The sequence below is a fragment of the Chaetodon auriga genome, chromosome 20 (genome assembly GCF_051107435.1).
Source record: "Chaetodon auriga isolate fChaAug3 chromosome 20, fChaAug3.hap1, whole genome shotgun sequence".
In the NCBI taxonomy this organism is placed as follows: domain Eukaryota; kingdom Metazoa; phylum Chordata; class Actinopteri; order Chaetodontiformes; family Chaetodontidae; genus Chaetodon; species Chaetodon auriga.
The window spans coordinates 13,274,118-13,300,337 of record NC_135093.1 but is presented as its reverse complement, the minus strand read 5'-3'; the positions used below and the strand labels follow the sequence as shown (position 1 = coordinate 13,300,337).

Genomic DNA, 26,220 nt, shown 5'->3' with positions numbered 1-26,220 from the left:
GAAGATGAAGGAGGAAGTGAAAGGGAAGTGGTGAGCTTTGAGATGGATGAGATGAGAAGAAAGAGGAAAGGGAGGCAAGAAGAGGAGCGCGAGCACACGAGAGAGGGGACAAAAAACAAGGACAGGTGTGGAAGAGGGAGAGCGAGCGGGCGAGGATCGTGTGTGTGTGTGTGTGTGTGTGTGTGTGTGTGTGTGTGTGTGTGTGTGTGTGTGTGAAAGAGAGAGAGATAGACAGAGAGAGAAGGACTTCTGTGCATGTGTGTGTGTGCATGTGAGGAAAAATGTGATGTTTTTCAAACTGCTGTGCATTTCTTTGTGAATATGTCTCATCTGTGACAATGTGTGTGTCTGTAGCGTGCGCGCGTGTGTGTGTGCGTCCGTGCGCTGCGTGTATCGGCCAGGTTTCTTCTCTCTGTGCTGGCTACGCTCCACTCTCTGGACCGTGGCCAGCTGGCAGACCGCCTACCAGAGCTCCCTGGCTTGAATTCTTAAAAACAATCATTTGTAGTGTGTGTGCGCGCGTCCCTGCTTGTGAGTGTACGTGTGTGTGTTCAGACATCAAAGCCGAGCCACACAGACACAAAATCTGTCTGATAGGCACACACACTCTCCCTCCACACACACATTCTTGCTCTCTCCTCACCGCCGCTGCTCTCTCTCGCGTTCCTGTTGAAGTCCTGCCTCCGACTCTTTCTATGAATCTGATTTAAGACAGTCACTCCGGGCGACATTAGCGCTCATTTTCAGGGCTTAACTGTTGCTATTTATCGCTCGATGAGCTGCAAATGAGGCGGTTGTACAAACAAAACTCTTGTCTCCTCTCAAGCTTTAAAGCTGCATCAGGAGAGATTTCTATGTAAAAACACAGCTCTCATGAGTTCGTCTTATGAGCTTAACTCACAAATTTGGGCCACAGCGGAGAAGTGTCCTGCCTCCACGAGGGAGAGGCAGCATGTTCGCCTTATTTGCCCAAATTAAATTCTGGTGTGTACACTTCTTCACCAACAGGATGTGACAGATTAAAATTTAGAGAGGGGGAATAAAAACTGTCTCATAAACAGCAGCGTCCTCCAGAGAAAGTTGGACTGTGTGGCTCCTCTGGTACAAAACATTTAAAGGCTGATTAGAAATACAAATTACTCTATTTTTCAAATCTAAACTGTGACAGTTGGTGGAAAAGTGACAAATGTGCAGGCTTGCTGCTGTCTGGTCAAATGGTTCATGGGATCACTGGCAGGCTGCTGTAAAGTAAGTCAGAAAGGCCCCTTTTTCACAACATTTTGACAAGTCATAGCAGGAAATGCACAGGTGTAACTAATAACATTCCCAATGGCTCCAGTGTCACATTAAGTCATGCACAATACCAGGATGCTGAGACCGGCTCACCTGAATGGAATGCAGTGGCTGTTAATGTCACTGATGACTGTGCTTTTCCTGCTATGAACTGGTTAAAGAGCATTACTCGCTGTGACATCAAAGGCAACAAATAAAGTTGACATCTGCACTGGAAGCTGGCTGCGTCTAATTCCTCAGCGACAATATTTGGAGATGTCAAATGCCTTTCCCAAGGCGACATCACTGTGTCGTTTACTTACACTTTGTGGAAAACTGGCGAAACGTGAAATTCTGATTCTGACCGTTTTCAGTTAGTTGAGAAATACAGCCTGTGGCGGAAGTCTTTTTGGAAGTTATCTCTTTAGACCCATCTTGCTGTCAAAAGTGAAATCCGCTTACACACACATGCACACGCATACCTGAAAGCGACAGATAACTAAGTCGAGCTCACTCTTTGACCACAAACGGTTAACAGCCGAAAGAGGACATGATACATGTGGATGCGCACATTTTTGTGTGCGTGTGTGTGTCTGATCAGGAAGGGGGCCGTTGGAGGTCGGTTAGCACAGAAGGGGCCCTGAGGGTGGGGCTGCGGTCAGAGGGGGAGGGGGCTGTGAAGAGAGAGAGAGGATGGTGGAAATGGGGGTAAGTTTCAGTGTGTGTGTGTGTGTGTGTGTGTGTGTGTGTGAGGGGGTGTAGGAGCTCATGAAACTTAAAACTCACCCCTTAAAGAGAGTCGGGGGCTGCGGACTGATTGAGTGAAAGGAGGGGAGTGAGTGGAGGGAGCTTGAAGCTGAATCACCGTAGACTATGATGTTATTGATTTTACTGCATGAAGGTGTGTGTTTGTTTGGGTGTTTACGGGTTGGGCAAGAGGAAGAGGAAGGTTCTGGTCCTGCACCAGTTTAGAAGGCGTCACGGTGCTCAAGCTCTGAACTAGAAAACAGCCACGAACACAAAGCCACATGCCTGCTGACATACAGAGCCAGAAGAGAGCTGTGTGTGTGTGTGTGTGTGTGTGTGTGTGTGTGTGTTTCTATAAGTAGCATCATCTGAGGCGTCACTGCTGCGCGTGTTTGGCCTCAGCTCAGTGTTGGTTAAACCACTTAATGGCTCCATCTCGATCTAATCCCAAACCAAGACCCGGGATTAACCAGAGACCCAAGCACTCTGCCTCCTGCATGTGTGTGTGTCTGTATGTGTGTGTGTGTGTGTGGTTTACCTTCATGTGAATGGGGGAACCAGATAGGGGAAGCCCTCGAATGGGGTCCAGCCCTGTAGGAGGGGGAGGAGGGTGATGCAGCAGGTCCCGAGGGGTGAGGAGGATGGGAGGGTGGGGACCCCATACTGCTGGCCAGGAAGGAACCCATGAAGGAAGCACCTGAGAGACACAAAGGCTGGAGGTTAGAGAGGTGATCGCAGACAAAGTTTAGGAGGGGGGGTGGGGGGGTTGATCTGCTGAGGTGCCAATGAGCAAGCAACACCACAGAAGAAGTACTGACACTCTTAAGTATGACTGTTAAACTGAGAAGGAGCAGATGTACAGTCAAACTTCCTCAGCAGTTAAAAAAATGACAAATGTTTCGTACTTTCTCCACTTCTGCACGCCTCAGTTTTTCACGCTCGTTTGAAAATGCAGGTCTGCTTTTCAGTCCTCTGACGATGCCTGTGATTTTCATTTGTGCCCAGACGTCTGTGTCACTTGTTGCTCGCAGAAACGCTTTTGCCATTCAGAAATAAAACGCTACGCCGGACATGCTAATCGTCATTTTCAGGATGTGACACATAGCCGTCTTCCCACCACATTATGACAAGAGTCAATGTTTTAAATACAACATTTCAGAAGCAGGCTGAGGCTGGATATTTCTCCTGTTAGGAGGTAAGACGTCAGACACAGCAGCTCTGGCTGGTATTCATATTACTGAATGTGCTGTAAAAAATGAAATTTCCTGACCTGCCCCAGAGAAATTAATCCCTTTAAGCTACAATCACATCACAGCTGGAAGTGTCCCAATTCTGATCATTTTTTTTCTCTCACGTGACACACATACCGTATGTGGTTTTTTTTCCCCCCTTAAAATAACGATCAGGAAAATGCTTCAAGGTGACAGGCTTTTTTTTTTCTCGAGTCTGATTTGAATGGATACAAACTGTGGCCTGAGGCACGCCACTGACATGCAACTTGTATTTGAACAGTAAGAATTTGTCACCGCTGATCATTTTCACCTGAGACTGTTGTCATTATTTTGGCACCATTAGCATCAAATGATAATCACTGCGGCTGAATGTCGAAGGCCCTGTGGAGGCAGCTGTAACTCTTCAAGTGGCTCTAATGTACAGGAGGAACAGAGGAAACGGAAGGTTACAAAACTGGAAATGAGGGTCTCGCTAATTTCACTTCTAAATTCTGTTCTGGTGGAGATTTAGAAAATTACTTTTACATCAAGGATATTTTAGGGCCTAATAGGTAGTGTACTACATTTACTTTAATTGTCAAGTCCCTCTAGCTGTTATCAGATTGACGTTCGAATGAAGCCTGAACGGGGGGGCAGAAATGTTGCTCAGGCTCAGCTTTTGTCACACTGCAATATGATACCATCCGTCCAGGTGCTGCAGCGGCCAATCAAACACGTGCATGCACACATTCCTGGTAGATTACTTTGTAACGTGACCACGATATTTTTACTTTTTATCTCACAATTGCTGTGATGAAAGATAAAATGATTGCCACCGTGAGAACTCTCCAGAGCTGTAAACCCGAGCGCAGTGCTGTGGGATCTGAAAAGCCTCCAAACTCATGGATCCATTAGTCTTAACTGGACTTCCTGGACTTGAGCACCTGGCATTGTTTAAGCATGGGAGTGTTTTTGGTTGCTTAGACTTTTGTGCTGGTTTGTGCTGCACAAACTAAAATTATACAATTCAAGGAGATACATGTTAATGTCTGAACCATCGAAGCCCAGTGTCAGGGCAGTTTGTGATATAGCCACAGAGTGTAATCTATAGATTTGTACACAAAAAAACACTGTGTGCACAAATATGACGTCCTCTCGATTTTGTTCATGAAGTGCTGTGAGACTGTGTTGCAGCCACGAACCTACGCATAGAAGAGCGTTTGCAGAGGCTTGCAGAGGGGCCAAATACCAACAACGGATACTGTGGACCTACGCATCGAGCAAGTTGGTTGGTTGATTTAACTCTTGTTGGGTTGCAGATTTGAAATGAAAGACAAAACAAGTAAACATCGTACAGGTTGAACAGAAATGTGTAGAGGAAACACAAATATCTCTGAGCAACAAGTCTGTATGCAGCCCAGAGAAGCAAATTCACACTTTCTGGTTTGAATGTTACAAAGACCCCAAGATGCTGCAGCCAGGTTTTCTATGGCTTATTAGTGCCAATGACAATTAGACATAACAATGGGAAGAGGGAAAATTCAGCAGGAAATTGTCTTTTCAACACGTCTCTTTGCTTTTTACTTAAATTGACCAATCATATTGAGGGATGCAGCCTGGAACTAGGAGTAAAAACCTAGTTCCACCTCTAGATGATGTTCAGACTCATCCTGTCACAGTTTCAGCAAACAGGCTCAGTTCAGTTTGGCTCTGTTTGAACGCATCCCCACATATCAGCATGCTCTCATTTAGCGGAACAACCCGAACAGTTGTAGGGGAAGGAGGAAACAAATCCACAGGGAATCAGGTAATTAGTCACTGGATGGATAGAGAGGGAGGGAGAGAGAGAGAGAGAGAGGGAGAGAGAGGGAGATAGTGGGTTGGGTCGTTAGCCATAAATGCTGCCTCGCATCAGAGACAATTACCACAACCACAACAGTCCACATTTGAGTCAGACACACACACACAGACATGAACACACACATATGTACAGTACCCTCACCTCAACCACGACCCGACGCCGCCTAACAACCACAACCACAAGTGCCTTCAACTGTCTGCCAATCTGTCTCTCTCTCTCTCTCTCTCTCTCTCTCTCTCTCTCTCTCTCTCTCTCACACACACACACACACACACACACACACACACACACACACACACACACACACTAGAAAGAGGGCATGGGATAAATCAAGAGGGAGATGGAGCAGCGGTGTGTATTAAGAGACAAATCAGAAAGAGGTGTATGTGTGTGTGTATTTATACAGCTGGACCCGAAGCATCAACACACACACACTCACACACACACACACACACACACACACACACACACAGATGCTGTAGTCAATTTAAAAGCAGAAATCCCTCCATCTTTCGCTCTTGATATTTTCATTCTCTGCTGTCATAATAAATTTGGAGGAAGGAGGGAAAAAAAAAAGACTGGTCCAAAACTTTCCCTTCTGGACATTTATTTTCTCTCTTTCTGTCTCTCTTTCATTCTCTCTCTCAGACAGGATATTTTTACAGTGTTTTTTTTTCTTTCCTTTTTTTTCTACTCCTCCAAATCCTCTTCTCGTGTACAACTGTAGATCAGTGGCCTTTCAGCCAGTCATAATAAAACACAGCTCATATAAGACTCAGCCTGGTTTCACAAGCCCCCCCTGGCAGTGCACACTCTCACACACACGTGCACACACACATGCACGTCGAATAGAGACTAATACACACCCCGCTTGCTGCACCTTGTCTACTACAACAGACAATAGAGAGGAAAGCCAGCTTTCAGTTGAGCAGCCATGCATTTTTGAGATTACGCGAGGCATCTGGAAGAGTCTCCATGGGCCATTAAAGTTAACTTGTATTAAAGAAGACATTTAGAAATTAGTTACACTGATTTCAAACAGTCGCGATATTGATCAGTAAGTTTAGTGGTGTAAAGACTTGGCATTCCTTGTCGACTGTCGTCGTACTCTTTAATCTCTCACCCTCACAGATCTCCACCCATCCCCCATTTCTCCATCTTTTTCCATTTACTCATTCCTTTCCTTTTCTCCTCTTCCCCCCATCCCCTCTCTTTCCTGTCACCTCCCTCCCTCCCCTCTCTGTCTGTTTTCTGTTGGTGAGTTGGGGAGAAAATCATATTTGCCCGCTCCCTCTGGCCTGCTGATATGGAAAATCGGCTCGGAGGCCAGCCACTAACGTAAACCTTATTTCTGTCCCTGTTTTTTTTTCTCCTCCCCTTCTTCTCTTCCTGCCCTCTGTTTCCGCCTTTGTTTTATCCCGATCCGCACATTCCCTTTCCATCTGTCACCGCTGCATCCTCTCCTAGTTTCCCGTTGCTCTGAGCAGAAATGCCAAATGATGAATGCCAACACACCGAATTACCCACAACTGATGAGTTATATCAGAGGAAGACGGAGCGAGATAAAACAGGAGCATAACAAACATTACACTAACTCTGCTCATCAGTGGGTTTCACTTTCTGATCAGATATCTGTCTGTGTCAAAAATTCCACTCTAACCCAAGTGACATCACGATTATGTGCAGCTTATTACTATATGTGCATATGTTATTTACCATAAATACAAGCTGCTGGTTGAGAAAACAGCTCCGTACAGTCTCAGTAGTGGTAATTAAAGTAGAAAATGTGTTTGTATGCCTCCCATTTTTCCCAGTTGGCATCATGAGTTGGAAAAGTGTGTCAACACACAGGCAGCGAATCCTCCAATGTTGACAATCCAAGGTGATAAAAATCCGAGTTTCTATTCATACTAATACAGTCAGCTGTACTTACAGTGAGCGAAATCTGCTTTAGTTTATTCATGATTGACTGTAATGTGATTTGCTAAGGGGAAAATCCACTCAAAAACACTTAAACACTGTTTTATAAAAAACAAGCACTGGAAATGTGCCTTGCTTTTCTGGGCAGGTTTTGCTGCTTGGCATATTTTTGGTATTCTCATGGATAACGGGGCCAAACATAAATTTTGGGATTTCGTTATATTTCCAGAGCAGCCACAATGGAGTTTGATAGCAGCAAATCTGGAGATTCAACAATATAAACGTCGGGATTTGGTGTCAGTGCTTCAGAATTTAACAGCCAGAGCTTCAGAGACATCATTTTACACTGACGTTTAACAGTCATACAGGGGGAAATTTATCTACAAAGGGAGAAAAAATAGTAAATTCACCACAGAAAGTAGCTTTTTAACTGGGAAAATTGCCACACTTATACTTGTACAAGAGGGTGATTGAAATAACACCTATGATGGTCTCCGATTATTTTGGGATGGAATTTGCATTTAACCCCAGCAGGTAAAAGTTGCTTTAAAAAGTTGGCTCCAATTGTGTAAAACATACTGCATTTTCCACGAGTGCACTCATGCTTTCACACCTTTAAGCAACACTATGTCAGTTTCAGTTAAGGCTGGATCAATCCAGCCTGCTCAAAATGCTTGGCACACATGTTTAGGAACAGTAACATTGTAAATGCTTTCATGCAAAATACAAATGAAAGCCTGTTGAAAGTTATTTTTCTCATTTTCGATTATAGCAGATTTGGTCTTGCATTTATTTAACCAACTGATTATGATGCACCAGCAAAAATCGGTGAGAAAAACAATAACCAAACATCCTCTTTAGTGTGTCCGTCTCAGCAGCTGCTGAAGCGTGCTTGATGAAACCCACAGTGAAACAAACGACTAGACAACTGATAACAGGCCAGACTGTCCCAAGGTTTCACTTGATTCTAAAGGGAGAAACAGAGGAGGAAGAAGAGGAGGAGAAGGGAGAAGAAGCAAACAGGAGAGGGGAAACGGAAGACACCAAAGTGAGGGAGAGGTGACGGAGGTGAGATAACATGTCACAAGGAGAAGGAAGCAAACGCAGATACAGTCTCACACCGTCATGGAGACATATTCTTCACCGTAGCTCTCTGAATGGGCTGCTGCTGATCAATACACACACACATTCACACCAGCGCGCACACACACCTGGAAGGATGACGAGTTAAATCGATCTGCATCCGATTGAAGATCAATATCCGCTCGTGTTCCATTGTCACATTTGCCAATTAACAAAAGCCTCTGTCCACACACTGATATAGTGAAGTCTCTCTCACACACACACACACACACACACACACACACACATATTCTGGTTGCCGCTGGTGGTGACTTCTGAGAGAGCTCAAGAGCCTGACAATACAATCTCAGTGTGTGTGCGTGCATGTGTGTGTGTGTCAGAGGTTCTGACTCTCGTTAGCTTGGCTGTTACGCTTATTGCCGTACACTTGGCAACCTCTCCTCAGTCCGACCCTTTCATAAGCCTCCAACCACCAAGGGCCCTGGCACTGAGCCTTCAATCTGTGTGTGTGTGTGTGTGTGTGTGAGAGAGAGAGAGAGAGAGAGAGAGAGAGAGAGAGTGCACGCCTGTGTGTGTGTGTGTGTGTGTGTGTGTGTGTGTGTGTGTGTGTGTGTGTGTGTGTGTGTATGTGAGGGCAGGAGTCAAGCCAGACCTTTCTGATCTGTTTTGACACCACGGAATTGCACAAGTGACAGGGCTACTCAAACAAGGCGGTTGTGGAAGGCGCTTACACACACACACACACACACACACACACACACAAAGGTCTGTAAAAGCATTATGGCACTGGGGACACAAACACATTCAATGTGTGAGTAAGCGCCCGAGCAGTGCTTACAAAGAAAACGTTCAGGGGAGAAAAGGAGTTCTTTTGCTCGACTAGATCCAGATAGCATTTTCCTTCTGCTCTATCTTATTATTCATCAATTGACTCATTCATGTTAGAGAGAGCAGGGTGTGCAAGCAAAGCATGGCATGTCGCCTGGGATGAGCGGCTGTACTGAATCACATTACGGCGGGAAGAAGAGAGAGGACAGTGAAAGAGAAATGGAGAGAGAGAGAGAGAGAGAAAGAGAGTGGAGGGGAAAAATGAGATGAAAGAGCTACAAATGAGAGATTTCCCTGTGAGGCGCATAAATCAGCAGACTATGAACAGCACAGCTCAAAGCTTGACTCCCAGGCTGCAGACCACAGCCTCGCCATCCACACACACACACACACACACACACACACACACACACACACACACACACACACACTCTCTCTCTCTCTCTCTCTCTCTACTATCATCTCTCTGCATGCACGAGACTACTGTAGTTACATCCCAATCTCACTGCACCTGCATGTGTGCCATCAAGAGCCAGTAAGGATGCTAAAAGGCACGTCATCTGCTGGCTCCGTGACTCCGTGAAAAGTACAGGAAATAACAGAAGGAGGAATTAAAAGAGCAGCGGAGAAAACGTGCAACATTGCACCTTGTGTCAAACCAGCTGGAGAGGAAAAAAAAAGCACTCCGCTGTTGTTTTCCATCGGCGATGGTCCACCAAATGCACCAGTAAACTGTGAGTGAGGAGGAAAATGTTCCTGCTTTTGACCACAGACTTTTTAGACGCCACACACCCACCCACCCACGGCAGGAGGAAGGACCATATATGGCCGTGGAAAGCAGGAACACATGAGAGATTCTTAGGAAGCAGGAAGGGGGGGCTGCCAGGGTAAGTTTTTCCATGTTTCACCAAAGAAAACAGGGGAATTTGGGGAACAAGGGTCATACGAGACTGGTTCTGCTGCCTGGGTCAGAATGAGACACAAATGGTACGTGCGGGCACACACACACACGCACACATACACACACCCCCACACACACACCCACACATACACACTAATTAAAAGCATAAGGCTGCTGATATTTCAGGAAAGCCTGCGGTGAGACTCAATAATGCAATTCCGTCTAACTGTGTGTGCATGTGTGTGTGTGTGTGTGTGTGTGTGTGTGTGTGTGTGTGTGTGTGTGTGTGTGTGTTGGCAACCCCCCAGCCTCACCCCCACAGTTGCTTTGCAGCTCTGGTTAAGAGTGAGCAAGCCTTTTCTGGGAGTTCTGGTTGTCCGACAAGCCCGTGCCACGCCCCTGTGGTCCATTCAGTGTGCAGCCACAGCAAACGCACACACACACACACACACACACACACACACACACACACACACACACACACAATAATGATTTGTGTGTTGCATGTGCCTGCTGCTGGATGAAATACACCAGGAGGTCAAGACACCAGGAAGAGCACAAAGTGAGTCTAACAGAAAACACGTCACTGTGGGCAGAACAGGTACACATGTGTTTCTTCATGAATCATATGATCTACTGAAGTTCAACCACAATACAAGTTCACCACTTATCAAAATTTACTGCTTTCTGGTTACATATTACAATCTATGGTACCTTAGCTCAGAATCCCTATTAAACACATGTTCTTTAGTGTGGCATCATGTGACTCTGTTACTTATTAACCGACTATTACTGATTGTAATGGTTCAAAACCATAACAGTAGATGTTAACAATATGTGAAGACTGTGTGGTCTGATGGTTCAATAGTTGGCCTGAATGCTAACGTGAGAAGAGAGAGCAAAGAGAAGATTTTAGCAGATGTGGCCAGTTCAACTTTTCACCTGATATGCACTGGAAAATGTTTTGTTTGTTTCATGACCATTTTTGGATGAGGTGATTTTCTAAACTAAAACAGGGCCAGCCAGATCCTCTACTGCAGATATAATCAATATTCTTATATTAACAATGGCTCACATGCTTACCAGTGTGCGAAAGGCAGCGCTCATCGTGATGAATCACGCTACCCTTAGCTCGATGAGCATTTTTATCATCTTTCAGGTCATTCTTTAGGCTTTCTGACCTGCAGCTCAACTGTTTAATTTCAGTCTCGCAGCTCTCATAGCAGCAGGCAGCTAATAACCCACTGTATGCTACCCGCACAGACAAAGTTAGTGGCGCATTCAGCAGCTAAAGACAGATATTTCCCTCAGGAGGTGGTGGAGACCAAAATTAGAGCTAATATTAGTATTAGACTGACATTCATCAGGTGACACATGCATAACTCTAAATGAATGATAATGTTGTTTCATAACTGCTGGTTGTGTATATAACCAACGGTTTGCTAACTAGTTCAGCAAATCCGGAAAGTGCCAGAAGCTACAGCAAATAAAATGACTCTGTAGTATGAATGAATTAAGAACCTTTTTATACATTTGAGCTGCAATAAGACACCGGGAAGGTTTCATAGATTTAGATTAAGCTTTGCTTTAAAGAGTTGCTACTTTTTTGTAAGTTTTGTGGAAAGTAATGTATGATAAGTCATGCAATAATTGAAGTAAGCTGGCGTGTCTTGACTTAACTTTTATCATGGACTAAACTTACCAAAAGCAAAACATTTCATGCTATTTTTTTCCATGAATGTTTGTGATTGTGGCCTCAGATTTGCAGCAGCGGTGCAGCTTCAGCTAAAGTTAGCTCAAACTCCAGTGGAAACAAAGACACCTACGCAGCAGAAGCGAAGCAGCAGGGCGGTTTGCAGCGAAGAGGACAACATCCTTTAACCAGCAGACCCAGATTCAATCGTCTCCATGTCAGAAAGCATCCACCCTGCTCGAGTGTTCTTGGGCGAGACACTAAATCCCCACCAGCTCTGCCACCGCTGTAACTGACCCTGCAGTCTGATCTGCCGACAGCCCAGAAAAGGTGAATTTCCCAACGGGAATCAAATTTCACGTTATTATTACAGTATGCTACTTACAAGCCATCTACAGTGCTTCCTTCAATCCCACACCACAGAGAGTCATATCTCCGTATCACTGGAGCAGGATGTGTGTGTGTGTGCATCTATGTATAACTGTGTGTGTGTGTGTGTGTGTGTTCAACCACGCCGCACCGTATAACCCTCCATCATCATGAGTTGAGGGGTTGTGGTTCCTAGAGAAGCACTTTACTTAAATTAGACCCTCAACGGCTCGACATGCAGGTGTCAGCGTGAGTATGTGTGTATGTGTGTGTGTGTGTGTGTGTGCTGCATATGTGTGAGTGTGTGGGCGTCAGACTGCCAGTGTGTGCCAGTGTGTGTGAGGGGGAAGAACAAGAGAGAAGAGCAGGATCAGCAGACAGCGAACACGGGAGAGAGGCAACAAGGGAGCGAGCGGAGGAGGGAGGAGGGAGGGAGGGAGGAGACAGGATGAGCGAAGGAGAGAGAGTGAGAGAGAGAGAGAAAGCAGGTGAGAATAACCTAGTCTGACCTTATTTCAGCGTGGCTTTTCCATTCTTTATATTCCCTCATTGCTGTCATATTTACACAGGAATAAAAGATTATTGGCGAGATCCACAGAGAGGAAATAAAGTGGAAAGAGGGGGGGAGAAAAGGAAAATAAATAAAAGAAAGAATGAAGAAAAAGGATGATGGACGGTAAGAAAAAAAGATATTAGGGCTGTAACTAACAACAATTTTCACCTTCAGTCTGACAAGTACTTTCTTGATTATTCAATTAATAATTTACCTATGAAATGTCAAAAAAAGGGAATAATTGCTCATCACAAATTCTCAGAGCCCCTTGTGATGTCTTGAAACGCTTTGCTTTCCCTAAGTAATACCTTAAAACCCAAAGATATTAAATTGACAATGATATTAAAAAAAAAAGCTGGAACCAGTGAATGTTTTGGCATTTTTGCTTTTTAAAAACTGGCCAAATAGCTGAATTTATTTTTCTGTCAGTTGACTAACCGTTTCAGCTCTACCTCACATGAGGAAGGAGACAGGCAAAAAAAAAACACAAAAGATTTCCACCAGCACAAATTAAACACAAACTGAAAGAAAAGTCCTGACCTGTTGGAAAGAAATTAGGACGTTAAAAACATTAAAACACACCTTTAGAATGGCGCTCGATCTCTCCACCGTAGCCAAAAAAAGAAAGCTGAGAAAAACCATGAGGATGTGCACGCAGCCTGGCCATTGAGACAGGTAGACGCAGGCTGGGCAATAAATGTAATTTTTTATCGTGATTTATGTTATGATCAGAAAATATCCATATTCATATTATGATAATGAGCCTCTGCTACCAAGAAAGACTGTACGCTTGAGAAAGAGCTTCACTTCCTGATGGATGCAACGATTATGTGGACTTATGAGAACATTTTTTTACTGAAAGTCAGCATCATATTTGGAGAAAAAAATAGGGTGAACGTTTTGGACAGAGCAGCAAAAACAGCTCTCTTTCCTGCAAAGTATCTGCACGCCATGTTATGTATCCACAGGATCGTACGGTTTAGGATATTTGTCTTCTTGTGATTATTTATCTGTGTATTCTTATGATAATGTATTGCATTCAGAAATATGTAATTAAGCTTTGACAACAACATTGGCATCCATGCCACCAAAGCTTATTTGATTTCAGAAAAAGACAAAGCTGAAACAAATGGAAGAGCCGATAAAACACGGACCACCACTGAGAGGTTCTGGTGAAGCAAGACGTACAAACACACACGTACACATCACACATAGGCAGCGGTAAGCACACACATGCAAAAGCAGAGATAAGTGCACACTCACACACACAAAAGACATCCCTATATTATGCATGCACACATGCTTCCAAACATTACAAAAACACACATCAAAACGACCGGAAAAGACAGTAGGCGGTTATTAAAGAGACAAAAGAGAAAAATGGGGAGAAGGAGAAGAGACACTTTAGCAGCAATCAAAGACGGAGAGGAGAAAAGACGGAGAGAAAAAGAGAGAGAAGTGGAGGTAGAGAGAGAGAGAGATGCAGAAAGGGAGAGTTTGCTTCTAATCAGCCAAGATCCAAAATTTAGACAGGCACACAGAGGCACAAGCAGTCCCAGTAGGATTAGGACCTCAGCTCTGTGTTTGTGTGTGTGTGTGTGTGTGTGTGTGTGTGTGTGTGTGTGTGTGTGTGTCCCACGAGACTGATTAGCCATGAATGACTGATGACGGATCTTTGTTGTTTTTCTTTTTTTTTGTTTTTTTCCTCTCTCTCGTGCTCTCTTTCCTTGTTTTCTTTCTCACTACTCTCAGCTCGGGCAAAAGCATGGGAGGGGATTCTCTCACACACACACACACACACACACACACACACACACACACACACACACATCCATACACACACACATGCATACAAAGCTGCACACAGCTCCATGTATATTCAACGAAGGCTCCTGAATATACTTAATGCTTTCATGTGTGTCACTGTGTAACGATCCATGCTGTTCCACACAGCTGCTTTTCCCTTTTTCTTACTCTCTTTCCCCACATCAACACACACATGCACACACACACACACACACAGAGATATGAACCTATTTCCTCTTTAAGAGCACATTAGCTGTCTTTCACACCAAATACTCAGTCTGTTCAACCTGTACGACAGCAGCAGCATGACTCAGAAAACCTTGAAGGGCCTTGGATTCAGGGGGCAGTCCGACCACTCTGCCTTCTTTAACCTCACCTCCAGATGAACCTACGGGGCCCTCCATCCATCTGAGGCCCTGACAGCAAAACAAACTGGACATAGACCTGCCTGAATGGAGGCCATTACAATATGAATGAGCCAAACAGAGCTGAAATGAATCGAATAGAGGACCAAAACACAACGGCCGAGGAAAGGGCTCTGGCTGAGTCAAACAAGTCAGCTCGAGTGACGATGAGTCAGGCATAAATGTGACCCCGAGACAAATAAAAGCCGGTTCGTCTCAGGTGTCGATTGCTGCCGTGATAAGGGTTGCTGTGGCTGCGCCGCCTCGCTGTTATGCGGTACGCTTTTTCACGGGGTGCAGACCTGTGGATCTGGCGAGACTGTGACATCATGTCTGTCCCACCCCTCGCTAAGTGATGTCACCTCTCTGTCACGTCGCGTAAACAGGGGATTGCCTTGACCCCTCTGAAGCAGTGGAAAGCCATAAAATAGCCAGGAATTATAGTGTCTGCAAACACACATACACACACACACACACACACGTGCAGCCACAAATACACACTTTTTTTCACATATCTTGTGACTTTTTCAAGCATTTTATATCATGGATAAGAGCCACAGCAGCCACATAGTCACATAAAAGATCTTATATTTTATTCTTAAATGAACGCGCACACACAGACGCACACCCAGCTCCCCCTTCTCCTGTACAGAGTAAGAAGCTGTTTTAGCCTTGTGTTTTGCGGGCTGTTTAAAATGTCATTTTTCTCTCATTTCTCTGACTTCAAAGACGCCGCGCTGAGCTCTCACTCCCTCTTGCCAAATCCTCCAATCGTTTCTGATTTAGTGAGTTGGCCATGGGCCGAGTAGCACCGGGACAGGCCCGTTAACAACCGGCCGAATAGCAGGGAGAGGGGGAGGCCAGAAGAGAGGAGGGTATGGGGGAGAGAAACAAATGAGGCTACGTGAAAAAGGAGAGGAAGCAGGCTGAAATTGAGACAGAAATAGGAGGAGTGCTGAGAGAAGCTCATCTGCTAACAACGCGAGGAGGCGATGGGTGTGTGGGGAGTTAGACAGAGATGGAAGCTGGATATGAGAGGTGGGGGGATCGATTGAGAAGAGAGGAGAGTGTAAGGGGGGAGGGGGGGAGTGGGGAGGTACATGGCTGAGAGGAGGAGGAAGGAGGGCTGGAGGACCACTCGAAGAAGCCGAGAGGAGAGAGCGCAGAGTGAAGGGGAGGTGAAAGAGGGAAGCAGAAGGAGAGGAGGAAGAGGGAGGGCGAGCATGTGGTTAAAGAGGAGCAAGGAAGACGGGTGGAGGGGAGGCCAGCGAGGGACAGAAGAAGAAGAAGAAGAAGAAGAAAAGGGGGAAGAGGAGAGAGAGCGAAAAGAGCACATGGACACAGGAAGTCTGGCACTCTCCATTCACATGCCAAGTCATCAGATGGTGGCGTGTGTTCACACCCCGGAGATGTCGCAACCAAACGCACCCCGCTCCCTTCAAATCACTGCTACCGACAATAAGCAGCTGTTCACATGTTGGACGAGAGTTGGAGATGAGACAAAAGTGTTCTGTCACTGCGGCAAATGTGCTTCAGAACAAATGCACGCTTCACTCAAACTCCAACATCAAAAAGAGCTTTGGCTAATACATTCCAATTTTTTATCTCTCCGCTGGTGTGACCTTTTAGAACGACTCAAATCTCGGTCACAATTACTCTGAGGTCAAATGATTAGACGCAGTGAAACATTTAGGAATATTTTAAGCGATGTGCCATAGTTTGCTTGAAATATCAAAGCATACACAAGGGTCTAATTTGTAATGGAAATGACTTTAATGACTTTGCTTAATGACTTAATGACTTAATGCCATTAATGCGTCAACAAATTTCAAACAGACTCATTTAACTGGTTTCTTCGGCCTTGCTGAATATTTTATTTTAACTTAAGATAAGTGCAGTACTGGTGGGGGTGTAAAATCAGGTTTCCAGTAGAGCTTGACAAAAAAGTGATTATCGTAAAAAAAAAAAAACTGTGTATGTGTGTGCTAAACAAATGTTTTTCATCCTAACACACCAAGAATCATTGTCCAATAAACACTGATGCAATACTGGGTTAACTTTACCCAGAACCAACGGGTTTTTCTAACTGTTATTATTCATGTTGCCGTTAAGTTGACTAAAATGTGAATATTTTTACCCATGTTTTAGGCACAAATGCTCAAATTTCACCTTAAAATTGTCACAGATGTACATATGACATACATAAGGATACAAATATTATTAACAATTATATCATGTTCTAGTTTGTCTAAGTAACTCAACAATCATATAATGATGATATGATTGATGGTTCTCTACATGTGTATGGGTCAAATTAAACCCAAAGTTTTAATGAATATGTTTTATTTTATTTTATTTCATTTTTCTCTTAAATTGAATAGACTCCCTTCATCCAGTTGCAGCTCGGCTGGCTGCAGCCTCCACCAGCTGCCTCCTCCACACAGGGGGTCATCTTGCACGACACTCACGGGATGTGCCCCTTGTACCCTGGGTAGCACTGGTGAGGTGGTGGTGGGGGGGGGGTCTGTCTGAGGCTCATCCACTGCTGACTCATCTCACACACACACACAAACACACACACACAGGCAAACGGCTCGTCTCTCTCGCTTTCACTCTCTCGCACTCTTGAGAGGCAGCGGAGACGGCAGGCTGAGGAGCTGGGGATGGCGGCCAGTGGGTGCCGTCAGGCGGTGGTAATCTGACTGGATTACCAACCAGGTGGAAACATTCAGCCTCTCTACTCCCTCTACTCCTCCTTCTCCTCCTCCCTCCCCTCCCCTGCGCCATCCATCTATCCTTTACTTGCTCATATTCTCTTTTCACTGTGTTCTTTCTTTCTTTCATATATAGGGCTTTCCTTTTAACATAATCAGTACCCTACACATACACACACACACACAAATGCATATCTGTACTAACTACAGCCCTCTGTGTCTCTAATCATACAAGCGCATACACACGGAAACTTCCAAACTCATGTGCATGCACACACACACACACACACAAATACACACACACCATGTTTTCTCTTCATGTCATGCAAGTACTTTGTGTGGGAAGGTGTGTGCAGGTAGGAGGGTGAAGGGGCGTGTCTCGTCTCTACTGCCATGACGATCAAAGCCAGAGCTGAGAAACTTCCACGAGAGGGGAGACATTACTGACAGCATCGTGATAAATGGACAGAGCACACACACACATACTACAGTACTACTTTGAAGCAAAGAAACATGGAATCTAACTGCAGGATCTTGTGCTTCACTAACAAGAATGAACGAGAGAAGAGAGGAGAGGGAGTGATGGAGAGAGAAAGGTCAGGAGGGAAGGCCAAAGAGAGGAAAGACTGAGAGACAAGAAAGAGAGACGAGGCAGAGAGGTTATCTGATCTAACTAAAACATTCTGATTATGGTTTTATTTTTTCAAAGCACAAAACACAAGCAGCTTAAGAGAGAAACCCTTTATGGACTGTGTGTGCATATGTGTGTACAGCTGGGCATGTGTGCACACATGTAACACGAATGTTGGCTCTTTCTGTCTGTATATACTGGGTCACACACACACACACACACACACACACACACACTTACACATACACAGCCATGTAAACAAAAACCGTCTGCTGTCTGGGAAGTAACACACCTGTTCAATGACAAGCTCTGCCACGCCCTCCATAATACTGCACACCTGTGCTACTGCAGGCTAAACCTAACCTTAATCACACACACACACGCATGTATATACACACACACACACACTTGCACAACTACTGCCCAGGGGGCTAACATCACAGAAAAAGGGAAGAAAGAGAGGGAGAGAGAGAGACTGTAATAAAAGCAAAGCAGTGAAACAGGGAGGGGAAAGAGAGCAAGACAGACAGACAGACACAGACAGAGAGGGAGAGAGACAAAGGCTTTCCCACTGCTCCTATCAGTAATCTAAACGCCTGTGTAATATCGTTGTGGGGTTTTATCAAATGAGGGCTGTGTCTTATGGCGTTGGTATGCGGCTGTCATTCCATCACCTTGTCAAGCGCGACCATATTCAACCAGACACCATGCTGATCTAAATAAGAGGCTTCTGCAAATTGATGGATTGCAGGTTTTCCGGGATATGAAAAAACAGGGGGAATGAGAGGGGCTTTTCTTTTTTTTTTTTTTTACTTTGAATTTCTGTAAGTGATACACCCGGTTTGCGCTTGTGAGAAGGTAAAAGTTTGTGTGTGTGAGTGAGTGTGTGTGTGTGTGTGTGTGTCTTTCAAAGATCTGAAACAAACCCCCCGTCGTAACCCCCCTCCTGCCCTGGTATGGCCAACCCCACATCATATCTACCCCCTGTGCCGAGGCCTAGGGCCAGGCATACAGCTTTCTGAATCTCTAAGGGGGGCAAGCACAAAGGTAACCCCCATCCTAACCTCCCAGCAAACACACACGCACACACATACCCCATCCCCCATCCCAAAACAACAATCCTCTATGCCCATCATGTCAGTCAAAACCCCATCAGGGACATGCATGGAGAGTCTGGGTATCTGGAATCTCAATACAGTGTCATGCACCTTGAGACCCAGTGAGAGGCCCTCTTGAATATATTTCAATAGCATTATCACCCTGCATTACTACGCTTTTTTCCCCCCTTTCAACATTACAGAAGCATTTTTAAATTGGACCATAATACACGTCAGCGAGTAGCAATATCAGTCAAGGTGGAGGCTAATCTGTTTAAATCCTTATGCAAGCTAGATGTGTGTTAGTTAAAGCAAGTTGTGGGTTTAAAACAGACATGGACATATTTCTGGTCAAAAAAAAAAAAAATCTTTCCAGTGAGATTTTAAGGAGACATGCAGCTAAATGCCTCAAGAAATATGTAAAATATTTTATCAATATAGAATAAATTATGCTGTATGAACAGTTGTATAATACATTTAAATATAGTATAATGAAGAACTATAATTATGTCAATTATTTAATATATATCATACCACAATACATACTTGCATTGCAGAATAATACATAGCATAATACATTTTCTACACATGAAATTTACAATAACACTTTTATTAGACATGAGGGTAATAAATATGTCAAATTTTAGAATGGATTTCAGAAATCCTTGAATTATAAAAAATAATAAATATAAATCTTGAACTATTACAAGTACTGCCTATATGTAAATAGATTATAGAAAATAAAAGCATATATATTCTGCTTTACAAGTCCACGTGTGCTCTTTAGTGTCAAAAACAAGCTAATAAAAATCTTATTGTTTTTATAATCAGGCTGCCTCCATGTGTTGCAGCCAAGACCAGAACCAGGACCTCAACCTCACCAGAAGTCAAACTGATTCACTTTATATTTCTGCATATGGATTATTGTGTTCGCCGGAAGTGTGGAAAATTGCGCATTTTGCTCCAGATTTTAAGAGTGAAAACGTCGCACTGGACGTCTGCTTCGGTTTTGTTGTTGTGTAAAATGAATATGCAAATTAAGCGGAGACAGAGGATGTGTGGATCCTACACACAGCACACGATATCATTCATAGGCCCGAGTCTCAGCGTCTATTTAAAGAGCCCGCTGCATTTGCAAATGATAATTAATGAGATTTCTCATCGGGAGCGTTTACATTCATCCAGTCAGTTCAGTGTATAGACACTGTATGATTCCGGGCAGAGGCGCTCTCTCTCTCTCTCTCTCTCTCTCTCTCTCTCTCTCTCCACACACACACACACACACACACACACACACACACACACACACACACACACACACACACACCTTCCCACCCCCTCCTATTGAGACAGGATACCAAAGCTACTTGTTAAATCTAATGCATGCACTGTCAACCCATTCGCACCCCGTCACGTCCCCGCTCAATATAGAAACCGGATTTTCTGGTATTACCCGCACCTCTATTAGCCAGAGCCCTCCTCCACTCCCCACCACCTCGATCCCCAGTTTGTGACCAGTACAAACCAGCATGTGGCCCGAACCCACCAGCACCAAACCACCATGCACCTTGGAGCCGCACCACCACACAGCAACAGCAGAAACGAGGGACGTGCTCAGATAATAGCTTTTAATTTATTGTTTAATGGGAAATATAAGCAGTGGAATTACCCAATTCTAATTAATTACATCAAATGACAACGATTAGTACTTTACTAATTGATGAAACCATATAAATCTACGACAAGATTATGCTACTGGAAACGCCTAATAATCCCTGTGTGATAAAAGCGAATAATCCGAGAATATGTGTAAAATCAGGAGAGGTTTAAAACAAAAAATGGAGGTATGCCGTAAATTCAAAGTTAATCTAATTTGCCAAAGAAGCAAAGTTTCTTGGAGAGCGACATTTCCCACAATGTTCCATATTTTACTTTTACGCCAGGCTGACACACTAAACTGATAAATGATATTTATTTCCATGTATTACACACAGAAATCAGCTCTGTCATAAACAGTCCATTAAAGTGAGTAAAACATAAAAGTCTTTAACATGTCATGCGCATTTCTAGCTAATTTCTAAATGCCCACAACATCTGAGCCAGTTCCCTCCACAGTAAAATCTAGTTCGTCCCAAGGAGCTTCCCAAGTTTGTAATATGGGGAACATATGCTCCAGACAAAAGAGAGGCGCTGACTGTGTTTTTAAAGCCACACTTGTCATTTATACACATGAAAAGAGCTGCGTTCAAAACTGACCTGAGTGCGGACCCATGGAGAGGTGGGACGAGTAGTATTTTCCCGGCTGGAAGTGAGCGGGGTGCTGCACGGAGCCGTGGCCGCCTGGCGCCATCCGAGACGCGGCGCTGTGAACCAACGCGCTCCGCTCCGTCAGGAGGTGGTGCGGAGGAGCGAAATCTCGGCTTTCCATCCCGGTGAGACCCGATAAATCCCAAATCCAAAGTAAAATCCGGAGGCACCGAAGGTCTCAGGCACCCAGATGCAAATAATCCCTTTTATGAACTTCGGGCTCCCCTCGCATTGAGCGGAGTTTTGGCTTTGCAGGGTAAAAACTGAGTCCCCGTCATGTCCTACAAAAGAGAGAGCAGGAGACACGTCAAAGCGCTGACAATAATGAGCCAACCAGGGATGCAGTGCTGAAGAAAAGGCTGAACTGAGAGACAGTCGCTGTTCATGTTTAGACAAACAACTAGTATTTACAAAAGCAATTCAAATTTGAGAAAAAAAAAACGTTTGGGAAAAAAAACAACGTATTTCTATTTTATTCTCACTGCTTCGTCTCGATGTTCCATTTCAGGACGATTTATGCCAGCCCGGGAAGGTGAGTAAAGTCTGTCCTGCAGATAAAAAAGGTGGCTGGACCGAGTTTAGGTGGATTTACCCTGCACTACATCGTTGCCTCCTCCTCCTCCTCCTCCTCCTCCTTATCCTGTGACCAAACACGATGCAAATAACGCACACGGGAGCTTTCTTTATCAGCGAAAAGAATGGAAAGGAAAGGGGGAGATTTGGCTGAGGTACAAACAAATGGTGCATATACAGTACAAGAGTTCACAGCGGTAAAGAGCCTTTCTCGATGAAGGACGAGCTGTGAAGTCTTCAGACTGAACAAGGACTGGTCATAAACAAACCGGACCTCCAGGGGCTCAAATATGAGGAAACCCATTTGCACAACACTTCTGAGCAAGAATGCACAAAAGCAGTTTTCAGCCCAAATTATGGCGACTCAAATCTGGTCCCCGACCTTAGAGTCCTCACAGTGGCCCAAAAGAAAGAACACACGTTTGTGCTTTGATTATTGTTTATGTAAATTAAGTTTGATTTCTTCCCTCATCCAGCTGTCGGAAAATCTGATCCACTGTGCTTACATTTAACGCGTGGTTGTGCCACTTTAGAGGATATTCTTTATTTCATTTTTTTTAAGGCAGTGAAATATGGGATTGATATAAGATCCAGCCACACGCTCACACACACGCGTGTACATATACACACACACAAATACAGATTTCTGTCTTGGATCAATAGTGTTTGAGCTCTTATGAATTCAATCTGACTTTTGTTTTGCTTTTTGTGTATTTATCTGACTTGGTTCACCTTCAGCGTTTGGATTTTTACAGTTAGCACCATTGTAACCTTTGCTCTTATTTGGGGGGTTGCTTAATAATGGAAACGGCGATGAAACAGCTATTTCTATCAACTCCTACGGAGTCAGCAGCAGCAGTGGCTCTCGCCTCCTGGCAATGGCAATGCATCTCTGCTACATATACAGTATATGTAGGCTACACTGTAATCACAAACACAAATCAAATCACCTTTATGCTCCAGTGCGAAAGAGCGGGGCAATAAACAGTGAAATAGACTAGGAAATCATCGACTTTATATGTATGCCTTATAGTCCAGGTCATTTACTTAAATAGGGCTCCATGTGACGCTCAGATAGGGAGAGCTGGGTGCCTGCGCTCGCCAAACACACCTCAGCAGTCCATCTATGAGGCCTTTCAATGCATGGCACGTCCATCTAGCGCTCTGTAGATGCTGATAGCACCTCCCAGGAATCAACGATAAAGGAACAAAGAAAATATCAAATGCTCTGGTGGACCAGGGGCTTATGAAGTGCATGGGAATATAAGATGCATGAGCTCGGATATTCAAGTCTCCTTTACGCGCGCACACACACACACTCACACACAAGCCTGCTCAAGGACTCCCAACTTTCAGGAATTGTGTTTTGAGGGAGGGGGGTCTCCAAAGTTCAGCAGCTCTGACAGAGCCTGAAAATGCGTTTGTGTGCGTCCAAACACTCCCAAGCATAAAATATCCCAGACCCGGATGAATATCCAATGTATGCAAATATCCAAATGCTTCCCAGAAGAATATTTGCCCTAAAGTGCGGGTATATTTAAATAATTTAATTCCCCTTATGTTTGGAGAACCACGTTATCATTTTCGCCTGCATCTAGTCGACAGCAAGAGGGGAAAAAATGAGGGTTAAAAAAGGAGAGAAATGCAGGCTACTGCAAGCGCACTGGGAAGGCAAAATGGACTCTCTCCTGTCCCCTAGGCTGTGAGAAACAATGGCCCTTCTCTACGGGACATCAATCATGAACCACTCTCGTCTGACGTTTGTCTATACATTTTTAAATTTTCAGGCCGTATACACACGTCCTCCGTGTTTACATTCCACGTCAACAGCGAGCCACTCAGGCTACATTTAACAACCTGAATCTAAATCCCATGTTATCGCACGCCACGCAAACAGAACGACGTGAGCAGATCGCGCGTAACAGTTTGGGGAAAATGATCATTTGGATCCGCTGCTGTGTGTATGTGTGTGTGCGCGTGCGTATCTACGTGCAAGGCGGTCAGACTTCCTTCCACTTCACTCAGACTCCCCCAAACCCTATACACATCTCACTAACACACACACACACGCAGAGACACACACACACCATCACTGCCCTGCAAAGGGTCAAACTATCGTCACACGAAAAGCCCCTACAAAAGTAACCAATACTGGTCAAAACGACATTACACGAACTTCACACAAAAGTCGGCAAATCCGCCAAGAATTGTGTATTAAAGATCTCGTGCAATTGAGGTTTCAAACAAACAAACAATTTGTTTGTTTGTGCGATTTGAACAAAAATCTATTAAATCAGAAATGTCCGGACCTTTGGACAAAAGATAAAAGGAATTAAAAGGCATCCACTCTTGAAGTGGCTCGGGTTCAGGGGCCAGCTCATTGCCTTTGACAATTTAGCAATAAAGTCACAAAACATAACCGGGACAGTAAACCCGGATATTCAGAGGCCGGCTAAACAAGAGAGACAAGCCCGGCCGAGCCGAGGACAGCCCGGCGTCTGCACAGCCTTCATACCGAGGGGGGATGCAGGGAGCACTGCAGTTTGGAATCAACTGCCCGTGTCTCCCTCCCTCTCAAACACACACACACACCGACACACGCACAATGGGAAACTAAGAAGGAATAATCTACAATTCACCATCTATAAAACTACGGGAGTGAGGAGGCGCGCTGAAAAGCGAGTGCTTCCCAATAGTCCTCTGAATGAATCCGAAACACACAAGTCATTTGGCTGTGGAGAGAGGTCAGATCAAAAAGTGACACACGTATCGCCCACAGCTCAGCCGTCCAGACTGGACAGGAGAGACAACAGTGGGAAGAAGATAGCCGAAATAAATCCCTCAAAAATACCCTCAAATCGTGAGGTACGTTGCTTTAATGCTAATATTATAATTCCTGAATGAGGGATGTCTTTATATTATTATTCTGTTAGGTGGGCCAGAGTCATATCAGCTGGCATTTTAGGTACTTCTCTAAAGGTGTGACAGTGAGTAATCGCAGAGTATTTAAGAAAAATAGACGCATTCACATTTAAATAAAACGGTAAATTTAGATCACCCTCTCCTGCATGCAGCACTTGAACCAAAATGGACATCCAGTACAATCACTTAAGAATATAAAACACACCTATAAATTCATTTTCTACTTACTGGTAAGTTATATCCATTGCAAGGCGAGCGGGGTATAATGAAAGAAAAAGTAGAAAAATATTCAAAGTGAAAATCCCCGAGTCGCAGAGGTGAAACATGTGGGATTGATTACATCCTATGCTGCTGCAGACTGTGCTGTGCAGTCAGTTGAGGTATGGGAGAGACGCATCGTAGAAGTTCAGGCTTGTAGTGAATCGAGGCTCGTTCATGCAGCCGGAGACTCAGACACGCCGGCAGGAGGAGGAGGTGGATGGAGGGGTGTGTGTGTGTGCGTGCGTGCGCGGGGAGGGGTGAACGCGCAGGCCTATTGGTTTGAGAACGACAATGTGAAAGCGTGCCCGTGAGGCGCACCCCCGCCCCCGCCCCACCCTTTCCTCCACACACACACAAACACACACACCTCACCCCACCTCCTCCCCTCCACACACACACACACACACACACACACACACACACACACACACACACGCACACCCGGACGGTAAACACACGCTGCTATTGGCTGTTGCTCCGAGCCAATGAGGAAGACGCCGGAGCCGCGGAGCGAAACGGCGGGCGTTTGATTTGCAGCCCTCGGCGCACTGCGTGCACAGGCGAATGCGAGGAGACAGGCGGCACAGCTCGGCGGTGTTCAGTGTGCGGAGAGGAGAGGAGCTGGAGCCGTGCAGCGCCGCCTGCACTTTCTGATCACTGGTGGAGAGCAAACAGCATCTAGCCTATTCTGTGTGATCCCGCTGCAGCTCAGTTCAAATGCTGCATGCGCTCTAAGTGTTTAGTTATTTTTGCCATGTGACAGCTATGATGTGATAGTTTTATTGATGCTCCTTTAGGGAAATCCGCTTTTTTCCCCCCCCACTCTTCCCACTGCATGTGTTTTGCTAAATAAATCCTTATTTTCAGGATCTGTGTCTGATTTATTGGACATGTAGGCTGTTTGCTGTGCAAGACATTTTGTACACACATGCACAACCACATTAAGATGAGACAGGTTTTGGGAAATAGGCCTAATCAATAGGCGTGAACTTAATTTTGATATAGAAAATGCGGTCACTCCGAGGGGCAAATCTAAAGGTGGGTTTTATCTAATCTAATTCTCTGCT

At 44.8% G+C, this 26,220-nt stretch overlaps 1 protein-coding gene across 3 annotated transcripts in view; it reads right to left on the bottom strand.

Moving 5' to 3' along the window:
- Window positions 1–26,220, bottom strand: part of bahcc1b (BAH domain and coiled-coil containing 1b) — a 62,329-nt gene that overhangs the window by 29,449 nt on the left and 6,660 nt on the right. The window contains exons 1-3 of one of the 3 annotated variants that reach the window (XM_076759702.1): window positions 25,121–25,260; window positions 21,347–21,678; window positions 2,558–2,716 (exon numbers count right to left, since the gene is read on the bottom strand). In XM_076759702.1, coding sequence (XP_076615817.1) covers window positions 2,558–2,716; window positions 21,347–21,518 — 331 coding nt within the window. In that variant the 5' untranslated portion in view covers window positions 21,519–21,678; window positions 25,121–25,260. Of the gene's footprint in view, window positions 1–2,557; window positions 2,717–21,346; window positions 21,679–21,879; window positions 21,916–25,120; window positions 25,261–26,220 lie in introns of those variants that run through there. The other 2 variants (XM_076759703.1, XM_076759704.1) reach the window with 2 other exon arrangements.